At 36.1% G+C, this 19601-nt stretch overlaps 1 protein-coding gene across 18 annotated transcripts in view; it reads left to right on the forward strand.

Annotated features, from left to right (window-relative positions):
- The window catches only part of GPHN (gephyrin), a 688936-nt gene that overhangs the window by 411604 nt on the left and 257731 nt on the right, over nucleotides 1-19601 (forward strand). For 11 of the 18 annotated variants that reach the window (XM_024231223.3, XM_024231222.3, XM_054529730.2 and 8 more), the window contains 3 exons: nucleotides 2359-2425; nucleotides 8800-9072; nucleotides 10329-10427. In XM_024231223.3, coding sequence (XP_024086991.1) covers nucleotides 2359-2425; nucleotides 8800-9072; nucleotides 10329-10427 — 439 coding nt within the window. 18 annotated transcript variants of the gene reach the window in all.

Below are 19601 nucleotides of genomic sequence, written 5' to 3' on the forward strand. Positions count from 1 at the left end.
TTAACCTATGGTACTTTATACCAATTCGTATTACTGCTTACTATCTTGTGTTGTAGTTGTTTATATGCTTTAATGTTCTGTGTTTTACAATTATAAACTTCTTAAGCATTTGGGTTGCATTTATTCCATAACACTTAGTACAGATCTTTAGCTATTTGATAAATATTGGAATATGCTAAAACTTTGGTGCTTATAGTTTTTAAATTATTGAATGATATAATGTTTGTAAAAATACTTTATTAATCCTAAAGCATTATATAGAGGAGGAGTACTTTCTTCTTGCAGTGACTCTGGACATTCTATGGATGAAAAAGTATATCTTAAAATTAATTTTTAAACACTTCAAAGAGATCAGGGAAATGAGAAAGAATAAATAAATCTCTGATCTAATGTTTTGACAAAATAAAAAGTAAAAAAAAAATTGATGGGAAATAACAAATGTAATCTGGCTATATAGCAAAACCTTTAATTATATCACATATGCATACATATACACACACAGAAAAATAGTGGTCTAGATATAACTGTTGGTTATATTAGCACTGCTGCTAAGGTGTCAGCCTAGAGCAAGTGAAGTATTATTGGAGACATAAAAAGCCTGTATTTGATTACCAAAAATTGGAATAAAAAGAATTAACTAAGTTTTCACTTGCCACTAACCTTCTAATGGAGGGAGTTACAACCTTCTTGGAAAATAAAATCCAACACATTTCGTAATATGTGATAAAATTGTTACAGTGATGTCAGTAAGGATAAGTTCATGTACGTTAATAAACACAAGATGGAATGAACTTACTGTAGAAAATTACAAAGATCCCAGAGCTATGTATTAATCAAATTCTTTGTACTCCAAATTATTTTTCCATATTTTGTAGGTAACTATATTTGTCTTTCCTTCATAGAAATGTTGAGAGGATAATATGCAGTAATTGTTATGGTAATATTTCTAGTTTTTAGAAGGAAAGGTGCTACAAACTTCCGGATGTAGCTAATACTGTATTCTACGAGGGATTATTGTGCTCTTAGTTAAAATTCTAGATTTATTCAATATATTGCTAGATTTGCTTACATGAAAATAGAGAACTTAATATTGATGACATTCCAATCATATTACTGGTGATATTATAATCAATTAGCTATCATATTGACAAAAAGCTAAAATGTAGCATTTTAGTTTGGAAAGAAAAACAAAATTCCTAAGTAAACAGGAACATATTAAGAACTATATAATTTACCCAGTGCCATTTTGTCACTAAAGTACTTTATCCAATTCTGACTGCCAGAACTAAAACAGATTTTGAAGAAATATCATTAAGATTAAAGGTCAGAAAATAGCCTTAAAGTTTTTAATGAAACAATGAATAGTTTTTCTAGTAAGAAGAAGGCCAGCAGGTGATTCAGTAAACATTTTCAGATATATGGAAAGTTGTAAATAAATGGCAGTCTTCTCTTTCAGATTGTAAATAGGACAAGAAGAAAAAGTAATAAAATATAGGACAGTTTTAGGTTATTTCAGAGAATAAGAGTGGTTAAAGAAAAAATCAAGACATTTGGGGAAGAGTATTCTTACATTACTTTAAAAATACTGTAAAATTTTAAAAATAGCATAATCTGTTTGTTTTCAAATGATGAAAATGAGATAATGTTGCCAGATCAAAGTAACATAACCAGTCAATGACAGCATAATTCCAGCTCTCATATGAAAATCTAGGCCTTTGCTCCTTGACTCCAGTCTTCCACTGCTTTTCCATTTTTTTATGTTTCTTAACCAGTTAGTTTAAATGTGGCCTGGAAATTGACAATTATCTCTGAAAGACGTTTCTAGCGTAAAATGCCTGCGATTATCAATGGGTCTATTAATGAATGAGCTCTCCAACCTCTTCCCTTCTGCCATTCACTTGTGAAAACCCTTGTTTTACTTTAAAACTTATAGACTTCCTGAGACGCAAGAGCTCAAATCTAAATCTTAAGTTCTTTTTGTGTTAGACTTTTGAACATAAATATCACTAGGAATTTTTAATGCACTATCTCAAACTCTTAAACAATTGTATAAAATATGAAGAAGCTGAAGTTAGACAAAATAGGTAATTAGACTTAGTCAGATTGCTTAAAAGTAGGTAAATTATTCTGATTCCACATTCAGTACATTTTTTCCAATTTGCCATACTAACCATAATGTAAAAACTTCAACCAGAATGCCTAATTTGTATAGCAAGCAGTGAATGTCTTAAGATAACACTTTTATTCCTAAAACAGTTGTTCACATGTAAAGTAAAATGATTATTCTTTGTTGTTAATGTATTTAAACCGGGCATTCATTGCAATTTAGTGTTAATCTACTTTCTCTTTTTTTTTCAGGCCTGTATGTGGAATCAGAGGGAAAACGCTCATAATTAACCTGCCAGGTAGCAAGAAAGGATCTCAGGTAAATCACCTGGACGTATTAATGATTTAGTGTAAGAGCTTTTGACCAGCCATGAAAGTTAGCCAGCCAAAAAGTTGGAGCACTCCACAAGACTGCCCTCATGTCTGATACCAACTGCAGGATTCCCAAAGTCACTCTGGGGTTCAGTAATTCAATGGAAAGACATAGAGCTCACTAAAAACTATTACACTTACAGTTATGGTTTATTATGGGGAAAGGATACAGATTAAAATCAGCCAAGAGAAGAAGTGCATAAGACAATATCCAGGAATACTACCAAACACAGAGCTTCCCTTGTCCTCTCCCTGTAGAGTCATGAATGCTTTACTCTCCTGGCATTCGTGTATAATAATATACTTGTAGTATTTCCAATCAGAGAAGCTCACCTGAGTTTTTGATGTCCAGAGGTTTTTGTTTTTGTTTTTGTTTTTTTGCGGTTCATTATATTTTGCCCATGTGAATGACCTTTAGTCTTTAGCGCTTCCCAGAGATTGGAATGATAGCATTAGTCTCCAGTACGTTCCAGTACTGACACCATGTGGCCAAAAGTCCCCATCATAAGTCATATTGTTAGATTGTATGGTGGCCAAAGCCATCAGGTAAACAAAGACACTGCTGTCACACATGACATTCTGAGGACCTAGAGATCTCCTCCAACTAGTTAAGGGCAACTACTTTTACTCTCAGACTCTCTTTGGGTACTGTTAATTCTTTGCTGTACAAGCTACCCCCTGGCCTTTGGCCAAGGCTTTTTTTATTGTATAGCAACACAGTCATGTTTGTCTGGGCATCTATATTTACTGTGGTATTTATGTGACAGACACAGCAGTAGTATCAGTGTGAATATGCCTAAGATTTGGCCAAGGCAGTGTAGGGTATGGATATATTTAGAGAAATAGCTAATCCATCCACTGAAGCCATTACATACATTTTCATAATTTTGTATTAAGTTACTAATTTCTCACCTTAATCTACTACTATTGATATGTTTGTACAGAACTGTATATCATAGAAATTAGCTGATGGTTACCTAAGTGCAGTTCTTCCTCAGGCCAGTCATTTTCTATTGACGTTATATCCTGAGGAGGCTTTAACTGAATTTCCCAATACACTTAGCCATAACCTAAAAAATAAAAGTCAAAAGATACTGGCACATTCTTAGAGTCCTTCTCAGACATTAACAGACCAGAATGTCTCCCAGAATGATGCTACTCAGGTTTGCAGGCTTGTTGGATTCCAAAAATAGGAGTGGTCTCAGCAACCTATGACTTCACTCTTTCAAGCATCTGTTACAGTTGAGCTAAGAAACAATGTCATCTCTTGTTCTGAACCTCTTTGGAGATACCAATGCAGTATTATTTCCCTTACTGCATAACCTATCCATTCATTCCTTTACCCTCAGCTACCATTCTTCCTTCTCTCTATTTATACCCAAACTTTTCCACCTTTTAAAGAGTTGTAAGGTTTGGCCACTGTGCTGATTCAGATTGCCGTTGGTAATACTAGTTTAGCAAGTTCCTCCTGCACAGTCTATTCCTATTCATTTAGAGTAGGATTGTATCCCTTACCTTCATTTTAGCTAGCATAGATAACAATAACCAAGAGATTGTGTGTTTAGCTTCTTTCTTTATATTTTGCATCTCCTTATACATCCAGTGAGATAACTTTTTGGGAATTATCTCCATTAACTAATCACAGTACAGAAGCAATTCCATGCTATGGTTGACACTGTCTTCACTCAGGGATCAAAGGTTCATCATCCCACACCCTCTCTTCACTTCCTAAGCCATGTATTTCAGTGAGTCAGGGTCTTTCTAGAAAATCTTATTTTTGACACCAACTGTAAGGAGTTTTAGCCAACTGCAAAAAATAGCCACCTACAAATGTGGAGTACTCCACAAAATTGCTCATTTCTGACCCTAATTGCAAATTCAGGAGATCCTAAAATGACCTTCAGGTTTAATAATTTACTAGCATTCATGGAACTTACAGAAAGCCGTTATACTCATGATTATTGTTCATTGCAAGGAAAGAATACGGATTAAAGTCAGCCAAGGGAGAAAGTGCATAGGGCAGAGTCTAACAGAAGTAACAAATGAGGAACTTCTGTTGTCCTCTCTCTTTGGAGACATGGACATGTCACCCTTCTGGCATCAGTCTGTGATACCACACATGGAGTAATGCCAGCTGGGGATGGTCACCTGAGCCTTTGGTATCCAGAGCTTTTACTGGGACTCAAACACTTACTGCCAGTGTGGCTGACCTGTAATCTTTAATCCTAAAGTAGAGAGAAGCAATTGGGGGCCTTCCATGTAGAAAGTGGGGTCAGAAGGCCAAGAAAGGGAATATGAATATATACCCAAATCACTTAGGAACTTTTATGCAGGTGCAAAAAAACTTATGTCAAAGTGGCCACAAGATTGTTTAATAGACAGATGAATGAAAGTCCAGTTTACTGCTAGACACCAAAGCTTTGTGTGAAATCTTGAATTAATGGGGAGAGAGGGAGGGTAGCCTATACCTGTCTCTTCTTTTCCTGATCCCTTTCCCTCATTCCTGAACTGCAGTCTAACATTGTTAGACTGTCTCTGGTGCCCAAAGTTCATAGGCAACAAAGACATTCCTATTAGGCATGAAATTCCAAGGACCTAGAGATCACTCCCAGAGGCTGAGTGTAAAGACCAGACCTCTCCTCAGTCAGGGTTAAATTCTTTACTACACAATCTTTAAAGAGTAAACTGATTGAGCCATACAAAGATAGGACGAAAGATTAGACATCTTTCCCGATATTATGTAACCCTCCAAAAATTTTTAAGATTTTTTTTTTAATCTTAGATTTTAAGCTGTTACTTCAAATGTGAAAGAGAAAGACGTCCACCTCTTCTGCAGATATGTCTGGCCTCATATTCTGATTTTTAGGTTCTTACCGATTCTCTTTTGGTGATACGTTATAGATAATAGTGAGCACCTCAGCAGCAGATTATATTAACTTTATGCAGTGCTCTTTACAAGCTTATTTTATATTTTGCTTGCTGTACAATGTTACCTAGCTATATTTCATGATGGTAGTTAGGAAAAGAGTCAGCATGTGTGTTAAAAAAATGATTAGAAGATGGGAAAAGAAGTAGACAATACAGCAAAATCAACCATCAAATAAACATACCCCAGTGGTGAGGTCACCGAAGCCCAAAGGGGCTCAATCTCCTGCAGTTCAAGAATGAGGGGTCGGGATTAGGAAAGTAACAGACAGGTACAGGCTACTCTCCCTCCCCATAAATTCAAGATTTCACACAAAGGTTTGGTGTCTAGCAGTAAACATAGAGTTTCATTTGTCTGTCTCCTATTAAACAATCTTGTGGCCACTTTGACGTAAGTTTCTTTCACCTGTGTAAAAGTTCCTGAGTGCCTTGGATATAAATATTCATATTCTTTTACTTAGCCTCCTGAGCCCAGTTTCTGCATGGAAGGCCCCCAGTTGCTTCTCTCTACTTTTGGATTAAAGATTAAGTAGATTTGGCCAGGCGCTGGGGCTCAAGTCTGTAATCCCAGCACTTTGGGAGGCCGAGGTGGGCCGATCACAAGGTCAGGAGTTCAAGATCAGCCTGGCCAAGATGGTGAAACCCCGTCTCTACTAAAAATAAAAAAAAACTAGCCGGGCATGGTGGCGGGCACCTGTAATGCCAGGTACTCAGGACGCTGAGGCAGAGAATTGCTTGAACCCAGGAGGCGGAGGTTGCAGTGAGACAAGATGGCGCCACTGCACTCCAGCCTGGGTGACAGAGTGAGACTCTGTCTCAAAAAAAAAAAAAAAGGTTAAGTAGATTTGACCCATCCAAAATACAGCAGTGTCTTAAGTGTTTGGCATGAATCACATCAAGAAATGGTCTTGACTCAGGAGGTTGGGAACAAGGGATGGAGGGCTCCTAGTTTCTTCAGGATTTTTGCATAAATCATTTAAGAGTTATAGAAATAACCCAAGAATTAAATGTGTATGTGTGTGAGTATGTAGGTTTTCTCTTGGGAGGAAGGGATGGAAAAGAGGGTAGTATACAAGTTTTTAAAATGTATTTGTTTATTTATTTTTAGAGACAGAGTCTCACTGTATCACCCTGACTGGAATGCAGTTACACAATCATAGCTCGCTGCAGCCTCAAACTCTTGGGCTTCTTTCCTATCTTTCCTGTCTTTCTCATAATGCATCTTTAAACTACCAAGTTGTATATAGAAATTTTACTTTTTAAAAAAGGCAGTGCATGCCCTTTTTTTTTTTTTTAGAGAATCTGATTCTGACCATCCATGCCTGTCCTCAATCTTATTTTTTTTAATTTTTCCATAAGTTATTGGGATACAGGTGGTATTTGCTTACATGAGTAAGTTCTTTAGTGGTGATTTGTGAGATCCTGGTGCACCCATCACCGAGAGGTTTACACTGCACCATATTTGTTGTCTTATCCCTCACCCCCCGCACTCTTTCCCATAAGTCCCCAAAGTTCATTGTGTCATTCCTATGCCTTTGCGTCCTCATAGCTTAGCTCCCACATATCAGTGAAAACATACGATGTTTGGTTTTCCATTTCTGAGTTACTTCACTTAGAATAATAGTCTGTAATCTCATCCAGGTCATTGCAAATGGTGTTAATTCATTCCTTTTTATGGCTGAGTAATATACCATCATATATATATATCTCATAGTTTCTTTATCCACTCATTGATTGATGGGCATTTGGGTTGGTTCCACAATTTTGCAATTGTGAATTATGCTGCTATAAACATGTGTGTGCAAGTGTCTTTTTTGAATAATGACTTATTTTCCTCTGGGTAGATACCCAGTAGTGGGATTGCTGGACCAAATGGTAGTTCTACTTTTAGTTCTTTAAGGACTCTCTGCAGTTTTCCATAGCGGTTTCACTAGTTTACATTCCCACCAGCAGTGTAAAAGTGTTCCCTGTTTACCGCATCCACGCCAACATCTACTGTTTTTTGATTATTTGATTATGGCCATTCTTGCAGGAGTAAGGTGGTATTGCATTGCAGTTTTGATTTGCATTTCCCTGATCATTAGTGATGTTGAACATTTTTTCATATGTTTATTGGCCATTTGTATATCTTATTTTGAGAATTGTCTGTTCATGTCATTAGCCCACTTTTTGATGGGATTGTTTTTTTTTTTTCTTACTGATTTGTTTGAGTTCATTGTGGATTCTGGATATTAGCCCTTTGTCAGATGAGTAGATTGTGAAGATTACAAAACACTGCTGAAAGAAATCATAGATGACACAAACAAATGTAAACACATCCCATGCTCATGGATTAGTAGAATCAATAATGTGAAAATGACCATACTGCCAAATGCAATTTTCAAATTCTATGCCATTCCCATCAAAATACCATCATCATTCTTCACAGAGTTAGGAAAAACGATTCTGAAATTCATATGGCACCAACAAAGAGCCCACATAGCCAAAGCAAGACTAAGCAAAAAGAACAAATTTGGAGGCATCACATTATGTGATTTCAAACTACACTATAAGGCCATAGTCACCAAAATAGCATGGTACTGGTATAAAAATAGGCACATAGATCAATGGAACAGAATAGAGAACCTAGAAATAAAATCAAAAACTTAGAGCCAACTGATCTTCGACAAAGCAAACAAAAACATAAAGTAGGGAAAGGACACCCTTTTCAACAAATGGCGCTGGGATAATTGGCTAGCCCTATGTAGGAGAATGAAACTTGATCCTCAACTCTCACCTTATACAAAAATCAACTCAAGATGGATTAAGGACTTAAACCTAAGACCTAAAACTATAAAAATTATGGAAGATAACATTGGAAAAACCCTTCTAGACATTGGCTTAGACAAGGATTTCATGACCAAAAACCCAAAAGCAATTGCAATAAAAACAAAGATAAATAGCTGGTACCTAATTTAAACTAAGGAGCTTTTTGCATAGCAAAAGGAATAGTCAGCAGAGTGTATGCTTTTTTTTTTGTCACTGTAACTATATTTATTACATCACAATAATTAGGAGTAGTACAGTTCATGACAAAAATATTACAAATTTTAGATCATTTCACAGCACATACTCCTATAAACATTTAAAAGTTAATTTCAATTAAAAGAGTGGTCATTTTTAATGTTTGATATAACCAACATTGTAGCACTGTAGTTCCTTAGCTTATGGAGAATACTGTAATATATGTTATGCTTACTTCATGGCATATTGCTAAGACAATGTTTTACATGTGATTCATTCTGAGATTGATGGAGGAAAATGCAGATCCAAAATCACGAAACAATTTGATTGCCACCATCTTATATAATTACAAAAGTGCTTCATCTTAATTTTTTTTCTTTCTTTTGCATACAGGAATGCTTTCAATTCATACTGCCAGCTCTACCTCATGCCATTGACCTTTTACGTGATGCCATTGTAAAAGTAAAGGAGGTGCATGATGAACTTGAAGATTTGCCTTCCCCACCACCCCCTCTTTCCCCTCCTCCTACTACCAGCCCCCATAAACAGACAGAAGACAAAGGGGTTCAATGTGAGGAAGAGGAAGAAGAGAAGAAAGACAGTGGTGTTGCTTCAACAGAAGATAGTTCCTCATCACATATAACTGCAGCAGCCATTGCTGCCAAGGTAAGTCTGATGAGAGATACTCAGAGGCCTAAAGGACCCACAGGTAAATGTACTGGTTTCATCTGTTTTCCATCCCATCCCTCCCTACATTTAATACTTCTTCAGAGAACCCTAAAAAAATAACTGGGATGTCCATGACACTCCACTACTATGTTTCCTTCTTGATATAGATTCCTTGAAGGCACTGAAGTTAATTCTGAGTTCTGAGGCATTACTGATGAGCTGTTGCCTATTGAAGTAACAGCTACAATGATAAACAATGTGACATTTTAGAACTCTTTGGAGATGTCATTTTTGTGGACATATTAAATATATAATGTTTATATATTCAAAATATCAAAACTTCACAAATTCTTAAAGGAACAGCAAACCGAAGGTAAAAGACCTTAGGTGATTCAAGAAATGAGTAGGGAAAGATTAATAAAGATTTTTAAAGGGACAAAGCTTTTCAGCAATTGTTGAATTTTTTTAACTAATAACTTATTTAAACATTGCTTGACACAAATTACCCTAGTGGTAAAGATAGGAAATGGATATATTTGCATTTTTACTTTAAGAAATATTATTAGGACAATATCAAAGTATTACAAATTCTCTTTGGGCAACTCTGTGGGTAAATATACTACCATGAGTTACTTGAGTAAATTTAACTGTCTTAAAGTTATAGAACATGGTTTATTCTTCATACCTACTAAAGTCCACCTAGTATGCCTTAATATCTTCAGAAAGTAGCATATCAATTCTGGAAATTATGATTTTTCATTAAGAGCATAAAGATTGAAAATTTAATTGCTATGTGAAGTTATTCTCAGATTTTATGGATTATCCAGTTATTTTGGCTATGAGCATTGTGAGGTTTTTTTTAAATAATATATAGATTAGAATCATTGAGAAATCCTTTTGAAGTGTCCATTCAGTGATCCAGTAAGTGCTTACTTAAGGCTAGTAAGTATTTAAGTTTTGTGTGATTTTTTTTTTTTTATGAAACCAGTTGGTGAAACAGGTGCGTTTTAAAATCATTATATGTTCCTTTTCCTTTACTCTGAATTAAGAGTAAGAAGTGCCATAAATTTCAATTTTAGGAGAGAAGCTTATGGCATTTAAAATCTAAGCTGATTCTGTCATTCTACATTTGGAAAATGTTAGCATTTCATTTTTCCATTTGTTTTTACCTTTTTTCCTTTTTAGTCATTTTGCTTGTATAGTTTCATGTTTTCCTGTCACTATATTCATAGTTGTTATGTGTTGTGCATTAGAAGCATCCATTCTACACCAGTCCTGCTGTTGTCATGGCACACGGTGAACAGCCCATCCCTGGTCTCATCAATTATTCCCATCATTCAACAGATGAACGGGTAAGACAAGAGGCTTTTGCATTAATGGTTTTCCAAATATGTATTCTACTTCCTCTCCTTGGAGATAGGCTGTAACATATGGAAGATGTGTTGTTTTATTCTGATGGATTTTCAGCATTGCTTTCTTGTGAAAGTGTAAGTGCCATTGAGTATATCCATCAAGGAATTTAATAGAGTTTCTCCTGTGACTAAAGTACTCTGCTATCATTAAGATTCTGTCATTTGTGACAATGAACTTTTATCAAATTACTTGCAAGAAAGTCATTGCTCAGAAGTTATTTTTGTCTTACCAATTTCATCAGATATCTTTAAACAAATTGCCTGGCTTAAAATTACCTCTTAAGAGAATCACTTTGAGTCTTAAAATCTAGACAGATTGGTCAAGCAAATAGTTGATTTGTATTAACCTTCCTGTTTTTTCTCATGATTTTGCATCTCATTTTTTTTTCATTCATTGAGCTTTCATTACAACCATTGCAGAGTTGAATTTTGATATAAATTCTGTGATTCCTCATCATAAGTAAACTTTTTAGGTGCATATTTGTTTATTCAGTCAGTGGCTGAATGATAGCTTGCAAAAAAAATGCCAGGTTGTAAAAGATTAAACTGATACATAAAAATCATTAAACAGTGATAATTTAGACATTGGATGAAAAAAAAAAACGATCTAAGTCCCTAATATGGATATAAAATGAGAGGGGCAGAGAAGAAAAAGAAATAATAAAGTGAAATTTGGTTTTAAATACTTAGGAAGCAAAACACCCAAAATTTGGAGAGAAAAAAACCAACAACTTAGCATCCATAGTCTCTTAGAAGATACTACCAAATGAAGACTTTTTAAAAATTTTAATTTTGTGGGGTACATAGTAGTGGATATATTTATGGGGCATGTGAGACATTTTGATACAGGCATACAATGGGTAATAATCACATCAGGGGAAATGGGTATCCATCACTTCAAGCATTTATCATTTCTTTGTATTACAGACATTCCAATTGTCTTCCCTAATTTCTTCTAAAATGTACAACAAATTATTGCTGATTGTAATCACCCTGTTGTGCTACCTAGATCTTATCCATTGTATCTAACTATATTTTGGGGTACCCATTAACCATCCCCATTTCCCACTCCTCCTCCCCACCCTCTCCACCCTCTGGTAACCATCATTCTACCATCTTTATCTCCGTGAGTTCAATTGTTTTAATTTTTAGCTCCCACAAATAAGTGAGAACATGCAAAGTTTGTCTTTCTGTGCCTGGCTTATTTCATTTAACAGTGTCCTCCAGTTCCATCCATGTTGTTGCAAATGACAGGATCTCATTCTTTTTTATAGCTGATCGGTACTCCATATGTACCCCATTTTCTTTATTCATCTGCTGATGGACACTCAGGTTGATAATGCTGCAATACACATGGAAGTGCAGATATCTCTTTAATATACTGATTTCCTTTCTTTTGGATATATACCTAGTAGAGGTGTTGCTGGATCATATGTAGTTCTGTCTTTAGTATTTTGAAGAACCTCCATACTATTCTGCGTAGTGGCTATACCAATTTACATTCCCACCAATAGCGAACAAGTGTTCCCCTTTCTCCACATCCTCACCAGCATTCATTATTGCCTGTCTTTTGGATAAAAGCCATATTAACTGGGAAGAGATGATATCTCATTATAGTTTTGATTTGCATTTATCTGATGATCAATAATGATGAGCACCTTTTCATATACTTGTTTACCATTTGTATGTCTTCCTTTGAGAAACATCTATTCAGATCTTTTACCCATTTTTAAATTAGATTGTTTTATGTTTTTTCCTATAGAGTTGTTTATATAGTCTGGTTATTAATCCCTTCTCAGATGCATAGTTTGCAAATATTTTCTCCCATTCCTTGGATTCTCTTCACTTTCTTGATTGTTTCCTTTGTTATGCGAAGCTTTTTAACTTGATATGATCCCATTTGTTTATTTTTTCATTGGTTGCCTGTGTTTGTGGGGTATTACTCAAGAAATCTTTGCCCAGTCCAATGTCCTGGAGAGTTTTCCCAATGTTTCCTTGTAGTGGTTTCATAGTTTCAAGTCTTAGATTTAAGTATGTAAGTCTCTAATCCATTTTGATTTGATTTTTATATATGGCAAGAGATAGGTGTCTAGTTTTAATCATCTGCATATGGATATCCAGTTTTCCCAGCACCGTTTATTGAAGAGACTGTCCTTTCCCCAATGTATGTTCTTGACCCCTTTGTCAAAATGAGCTCACTGTACATATATGCATTTGTTTCTAGGTTCTCTATTCTATTCCATTGGTCTATGTGTCTGTTTTTATGCCAGTACCATGATGTATTAGCTACTATAGCTCTGTAGTATAATTTTAAGTCAGGTAGTTTGATTCCTCCAGTTTTGTTTTTATTTTTGCTTAGGATAGCTTTGGTTATTCTGGATCTTTTGTGCTTCCATATAAATGTTATGATTATTTTTTCTGTTTCTGTGAAGGTATTTTGATAGGGATTGCATTGAGTCCATAGATTGCTTTGGGAAGTATGGACATTTTAACAATATTGATTCTTCCAATCCATGAATATGGAATGTCTTTCCTTTTTGTGTGTGTCCACTTCAATTTCTTGCAAAAATGTTTTATACTTCATCATAGAAATCTTTTACTTCTTTGGTTAAATTTATTCCTATGTGTTTTCTTTGTAGCTATTGTAAATGGGATTACCTTCTTAATTTCTTTTTCATATTGTTCACTGTTGGCATATAGAAATGCTACTAATTGGCCAGGCGTGGTGGCTCACACATGTAAGCACTTTGGGAGGCTGAGGTGGTTGGATCACCTAAGGTCAAGAGTTCGAGACCAGCCTAACCAACAAGGTGAAACCGCGTCTCTACTAAAAATACAAAAATTAGCCTGGTGTGGTGGCAGGCCCCTGTAGTCCCAGCTACTCAGGAGGCTGAGACAGGAGAATTGCTTGAACCTGGGAGGCGGAGGTTGCAGTGAGCTAAGATCGTGCCACTGCACTTCAGCCTGGGTGATGGAGCAAGACTCCATCTCAAAAAGAAAAAAATATGCTACTAATTTTTGTATGTTGATTTTGTATCCTGCCACTTTACTGAATTTGCTTATCAGTTCTAATGATTTTTTGCTGGAGTCTTAGGTTTTTCCAAATATTGTATCATCTGCAAACTAGGATAATTTGATCTTTTCCTTTCCAATTTGGGTGCTATTTATATCTTTCTCTTGTCTGACTGCTCTAGCTAGCACTTCCAATGCTATGTTGAATAACAGCGGTAAAAGTGAGCATCTTTGTCATGTTCCAGATCTTAGAGGAAAGGCTTTCAGTTTTTCCCCATTCAGTATGATACTAGATGTGGGTCTGTTGCATATAGCTTTTATTATGTTGAGGAACATTCCTTCTATACCCAGTTTTTTTAGGGTTTTTATCATGAAGCAATTGAATTTCGTCAAATGCTTTTTCAGCATCAAGTGAAGTGATCATATGGTTTTTGTCATTCATTCTGTAGATATGATGTATCACATTGATTGATTTGTATATGTTGAACCATCCTTCCATCCCTGGGATGAATCGCACTTGGTCATGATGAATGATGTTTTTAATGTGTTTCTGAATTTGCTGTACTAGCATTTTGTTGAGGATTTTTACATCAATGTTAATCAGATATTGGCCTGCAGTTTTCTTTTTTTGATGTGTCTTTGGTTTTAGTATCAGGGTAATACTGACCTTGTAGAATGAGTATAGAATTATTCCTTCCTTCTCTATTTTTCAGAATAGTTTGAGTAGGATTGGTATCAGTTCTTCTTTAAATATTTTGTAGACTTCAGCAGTGAAGCTATTGGTTCTTTTCTTTGCTGGGAGACTTTTTATTATGGCTTCAATCTCATTACTTATTGCTGTATTCAGGTTTTAGATTTCTTCATGGTTCAATCTTGGTAGGTTGTATGCATCTAGGAATTTATCCACTACTTCTAGGTTTTCCAACTTATTGGCATATAGTAGCTCATAGTAGTCTGTAATGATCCTTTGAATTTTTGTGGTATAATTGTGATGTCTCCTTTTTCATCTCTGATTTTATTTATTTGGGTATTCTCTCTTTTCTTCTTTGTCTGGCTAAAGATTTGGCAATTTTGTTTATCTTTCTTAAAAAAACAACTTTTCATTTTGTTGATCTTTTGTACTGTTTTTTGTTTGTTTTAATTTCATTTATTGGTGCTCTGATCTTTATTTCTTTTCTTCTACTAATTTTGAGCTTGATTTTCTCTAGCTTTTCTAGTTCTTTATTATGTGTCATTAGGTTGTTTATTTGTAGTTTTTCTACTTTTTTGATGTAGATGCTTATTGGTATAAACTTTCCTCTTAGTACTGTTTTGCCTATCCCATAGGTTTTGGTGTTTTGTGTTTCCATATTCATTTGCTTCAAGACATTTTTAATTTGCTTCTTGATGTCTTCAGTGACCCACTGGTCATTCAGGAGCATATTGTTTAATTTCCATATGTTTGTATCATTTCCAAAGTTTTTTTTATTGATTTCTAGTTTTATTCTGTTGTGGGTTAGATAAGATACATATGATTTCAGTTTTTTTGAAATTATAAAGACTTGTTTTGTGGCCTAACATATCGTCTGTCCTTGAGAATGATTCATGTGCTGAGAAGAATGTGTATTCTGCAGCCATTGGATGAAATATTCCATAAGTATCTATTAGATCTATTTGATCTGTAATAGAGATTAAGTCCAACGTTTCTTTTTTTTTTTTTTTAAGATAGAGTCTTGCTTTGTTGCCCAAGCTAGAGTACAGTGGGGCATTCTCAGCTCACTGCAACCTCTACCTCCAAGGTTCAAGCGATTCTCCTGCCTCAGCTTCCCGAGTAGCTGGGATTACAGGCACGCGCCACCATGCCAGCTAATTTTTGTATATTTAGTAGAGACGGGGTTTCACCATGTTGGCCAGGCTGGTCTCGAACTCCTGGACCTCAAGCGATCCGCCTCCCAAAGTGCTGGAATTACAGGCCTGAGCCACCACGCCCAGCCTCAATGTTTCTTTATTAATTTTCTGTCTGGAGAATCTGTCCAGTGTTTAAAGTGGGGTGTTGAAGTCTCCAGCTATTGGTATATTAGGGTCTGTCTCTCTCCTTAGTTCTAATAATATAATAATATTTGTTTTATGTGTCTGGATGCTCTGGTGTTGGTTGCATATATGTTTACGATTTGTCATACCCTCTTGCTGAATTGATCCCTTTATCATTATAAAATGACCTTCCTTGTCTCTTTTTATAGTGTTTGTCTTAAAATCTATTTTTTCTGATGTAAGTGTAGCTACTGCTACTCTTTTTGGGTTTCCACTTGCATGGTATATCTTTTTCCATCCCTTTATTCTCAGTCTGTGTGTGCTTTTTTTTCTTTTTTTTTTTTTTTTGAGATGGAGTCTCGCTCTTTCACCCAGGCAGTGGCGCTATCTCGGCTCACTGCAATCTCCGCCTCCCGGGTTCATGCCATTCTCCTGCTTCAGCCTCCTGAGTAGCGGGGATTACAGGCGCCCGCCACCGCACCCGGCTAATTTTTTGTATTTTTAGTAGAGACGGGGTTTCACCGTGTTAGCCAAGATGGTCTCGATCTCCTGACCACATGATCTGCCTGCCTCGGCCTCCCAAAGTTCTGGGATTACAGGCGTGAGCCACCGCGCCCAGCCATCTGTGTGTGTTTTTATAAGTGAAGTGTATTTCTTGCAACCAACAGATTGTTAGGTCTTGTTTTCTAATCCATTCAGCCATTCTGTGTCTTTTGATTGGAGAGTTAAGTTCAGTTACATTCAGTGTTATTATTGATAAGTAAGGACTTACTACTGCCATTTTATTATTTGTTTTGTTTTGTTTTTTTTCTAGTTGTTTGTGGTCTTCTCTTTCTTCCTTCCTTCCTGTCTTTCTTTTTGTGAAAGTGATTTTCTCTGGTGGTATGTTTTAATTTCTTACTTTGTATTTTTTGTGAAACTATTGTTAGTTTTTTGGTTTGAAGTTACCATGAGCCTTGCAAATACTATCTTATAACCCATTATTTTAAACCAATGACAACTTAACTTTGATTGCTAGGAGTTAAGAGCAAAGAGACAACTGATAAAAACTCTACACTTCAAATTCATCCCCCCAGTTTTAAACTTTTTATTTTTTCTATCTATATTTTATAATAGTATGTCTCAAAAAGTTGTAGGTTTTTTTTTTTTTTCTGAGACAGGGTCTCACTGTGTTGCCCAGGCTGGAGTGTAGTGGTATAATCACAGCTCAGTGCAGCCTCGGCCTCTTGGGCTAAATCAATCCTCACATCTCAGTCTCCCAAGTAGCTGGGACTACAGGCACGCAACACCATGACCAACTAATTTTTGTATTTTTTGTAAAGACAGGGTTTCACTATTTTGCCCAGGCTTGTCTCAAACTCCTGGGCTCAAGTGATCCACCCACCTTGCCCTGTCTGGGTGCTAAATCACAGGCATGAGCCACCATACCTATAGTTATTATTTTTTAGATCATCTCTTAGTCATCCTACTCAAGATATGAGATGAGTAATTTATACATCACACTTAACAGTGTTATAATATTCTGTGACTGTGTATTTACTGTTACCAGAGAGTTTGGGGCCTTCAGATGATTTCTTATTTCTCTTTAATATTCTTTTCTTTCAGATTGAAGAACTCCCTTTAGCATTTCTTGTAAAATAAGTCTGGTGTTGATGAAACCCCTCAGCTTTTGTTTATCTGGGAAGGTCTTTATTTCTCCTTCATGTTTGAAGGATATTTTCACAGGATATAATTTTGTAGGGTAAAAGTTTTTTTCCTTCAGCATTTTAAAATTTGCCATTCTCTCCCAGCCTGTAAGGTTTCCACTGAGAAATATGCTGCCAGACATATTGGAGCTCCTTTATATGTTATCTGTTATTTTTCTCTTGATGCTTTTAGGATCCTTTCTTTATCCTTGATCTTTGGGAGCTTGATTATTAAATGTCTTGAGGTGGTCTTCTTTGGGTTAATCTGCTTAGTGTTCTATAGCCTTCGTGTACTTGAATATTGATATCTTTCTCTATGTTTTGAAAGATCTTTGTTAATATCTCTTTGAATAACCTTTCTGCCCTGATCTCTCTGTCTCTCTCTACCTTTTCTTTAAGGCCAATAACTCTTACTGCCCTTTGAGGCTATTTTCTAGATCCTATAGGTGTGCTTCATTATTTTTTATTGTTTTTTCTTTTGACTATTCTGACTGTATCTTCAAATAGCCTGTCTTCAAGCTTACTGATTTTTTTCTGCTTAATCAGTTATGCTGTTGAAAGATTCTGGTATATTCTTCAGTTTGTCATTTCAGTTTTCAGCTCCAGAATTTCTGCTTGGTTGTTTTTAATTATTTCAGTCTCTTAGTTAAATTTATCTGATATGATTCTGATTTCATTCTCTGTGTTATCTTTCATTTTGCTGAGCTTCCTCAGAACAACTATTTCTAATTCTCTGTCTAAAAGGTCACATATCTCTGTCATTACAGACTTGGTCACTGGTGCCTTGTTTAATTCATTTAGCAAAGCCATGCTTTTGTGGATGGTCTTCATGCTTGTGGCTGTTCATCAGTGTCTGAATATTTATTCTAATCTTTGAAGTCTGGGCTTGTTTGTACCCATCCTTCTTGGGAAGGCTTTCCAAATACTCAAAGGGAATTAAATGTTGTGATCTAAGTCTGGTCACTGAGTCCATATGTTCATTAGGGGGCACCCCAACTCTAGTAATGCTGTGACTCTTGCAGAGGTACTCTGACTCTTATAGAGGTACTGCCGTGGTGATCTTAAATAAGATCCAGGAGAATTCCCTAGATTACCAGGCAGAGTCTTGTTCTTTTCCCTTACTTTTCCCCAAACAAACTCTTCGTGCTGAACTGCCTGGAGTTGGGGAAGGGTTAATGCAAGCACTCTTGTGGCCACCACCACTGGTACTGTGTTGGGTCACTCCTAAAACCAGCACAGTACTGGGTCTTGCCCAAGGCCTGTGGCAACTATTTTCTGGCTGCTGCTTGTGTTTACTGAAAGACCAACAGATCTTTAGTCAGCAGGTGGGGAATCCTGCCAAGACCAGGCTTTTTTTTTTTTTTTTTCAGTGCAGCAGGTCCCCTTCTGGCCCAAGGTGGGTTTAGAAATGCCGTCCAAGAGCTAGGCAGGTCCTGGGATGGGAGGCTTTAGGAATCTTCTTGGTGTTTATTTTACCAGGTTGCAAGACAAAGTCCTCTTTACTTTTCCTTCTCCTTTCCTCAAGCAGAAGTCTCTCCCTATGGCCATTATCACTCTAGGCTCATGGCAGCTACTGCTTGGCTGCCACTGATGTTTATTCAAGACCCAAGGGCTTTTTAGTCAGCACTGGTGAGTCCTGCCAGGCCTGGATCTCTCCCTTCAGGACAGTGAATGCCTTTCTGGCCCAAGGCAAGTCTAGACATGCCCTCCAGGAGCTAAGGTTAAGATTAGTACATCAAAAATTATTTGAGTGGCCCATTTTTCAGTTCTCCCAAGGATTGTACATAACTAATACCATTCTAGATGCATAGGAGATAAGTTAATTATTAGGGTTTAATTCTTTGGAGGAACTAGTTGAGAATGATTGTAAAACTGTTCTAACTGGATGTTCTCATATAGCATCAGCAAAGACTTTCTCATTGATTAACTATTTATTAGCTGGTATTTAACAGTCCTTTGTAAATAGTAATTGATCTTTTGACAGATGTTCAGTTTTATAAGTAGACTGACATGTTTATGTTTCCTGTGACAGATGACAGTTAACAATATATCAAAGAGTATAATGTTGTTCTTCAGCATGGGCATCTATCTAGTAGAATGAAAAGGAAGAAATAGATAACAGAAAATAATGAAAAGAAAGGCCTTGATGCTTCTAAAGAAGTTATGTTAACTTTGAATGCTTCTCTAGCACTAACTTTATTAATGAGTCCCATTGGTTCTGAATGACCTGGTGTGTTGTCAGTGTGTCAGAAGACCTCTATGTGAGAACAGTCATTTGGAATATCTATATATACTATTTGGCTTACTTTTACAAGTTCTACCTATGTAAAATTAATATTGAAAGGGAGCACCTGATTACCTATTAGAAAGAAAAATTACAATTTCCCTCAGCTGGTCACAATCTGAG

Source organism: Pongo abelii, chromosome 15, assembly GCF_028885655.2.
Source record: "Pongo abelii isolate AG06213 chromosome 15, NHGRI_mPonAbe1-v2.0_pri, whole genome shotgun sequence".
NCBI classification, from domain to species: Eukaryota; Metazoa; Chordata; class Mammalia; order Primates; family Hominidae; genus Pongo; species Pongo abelii.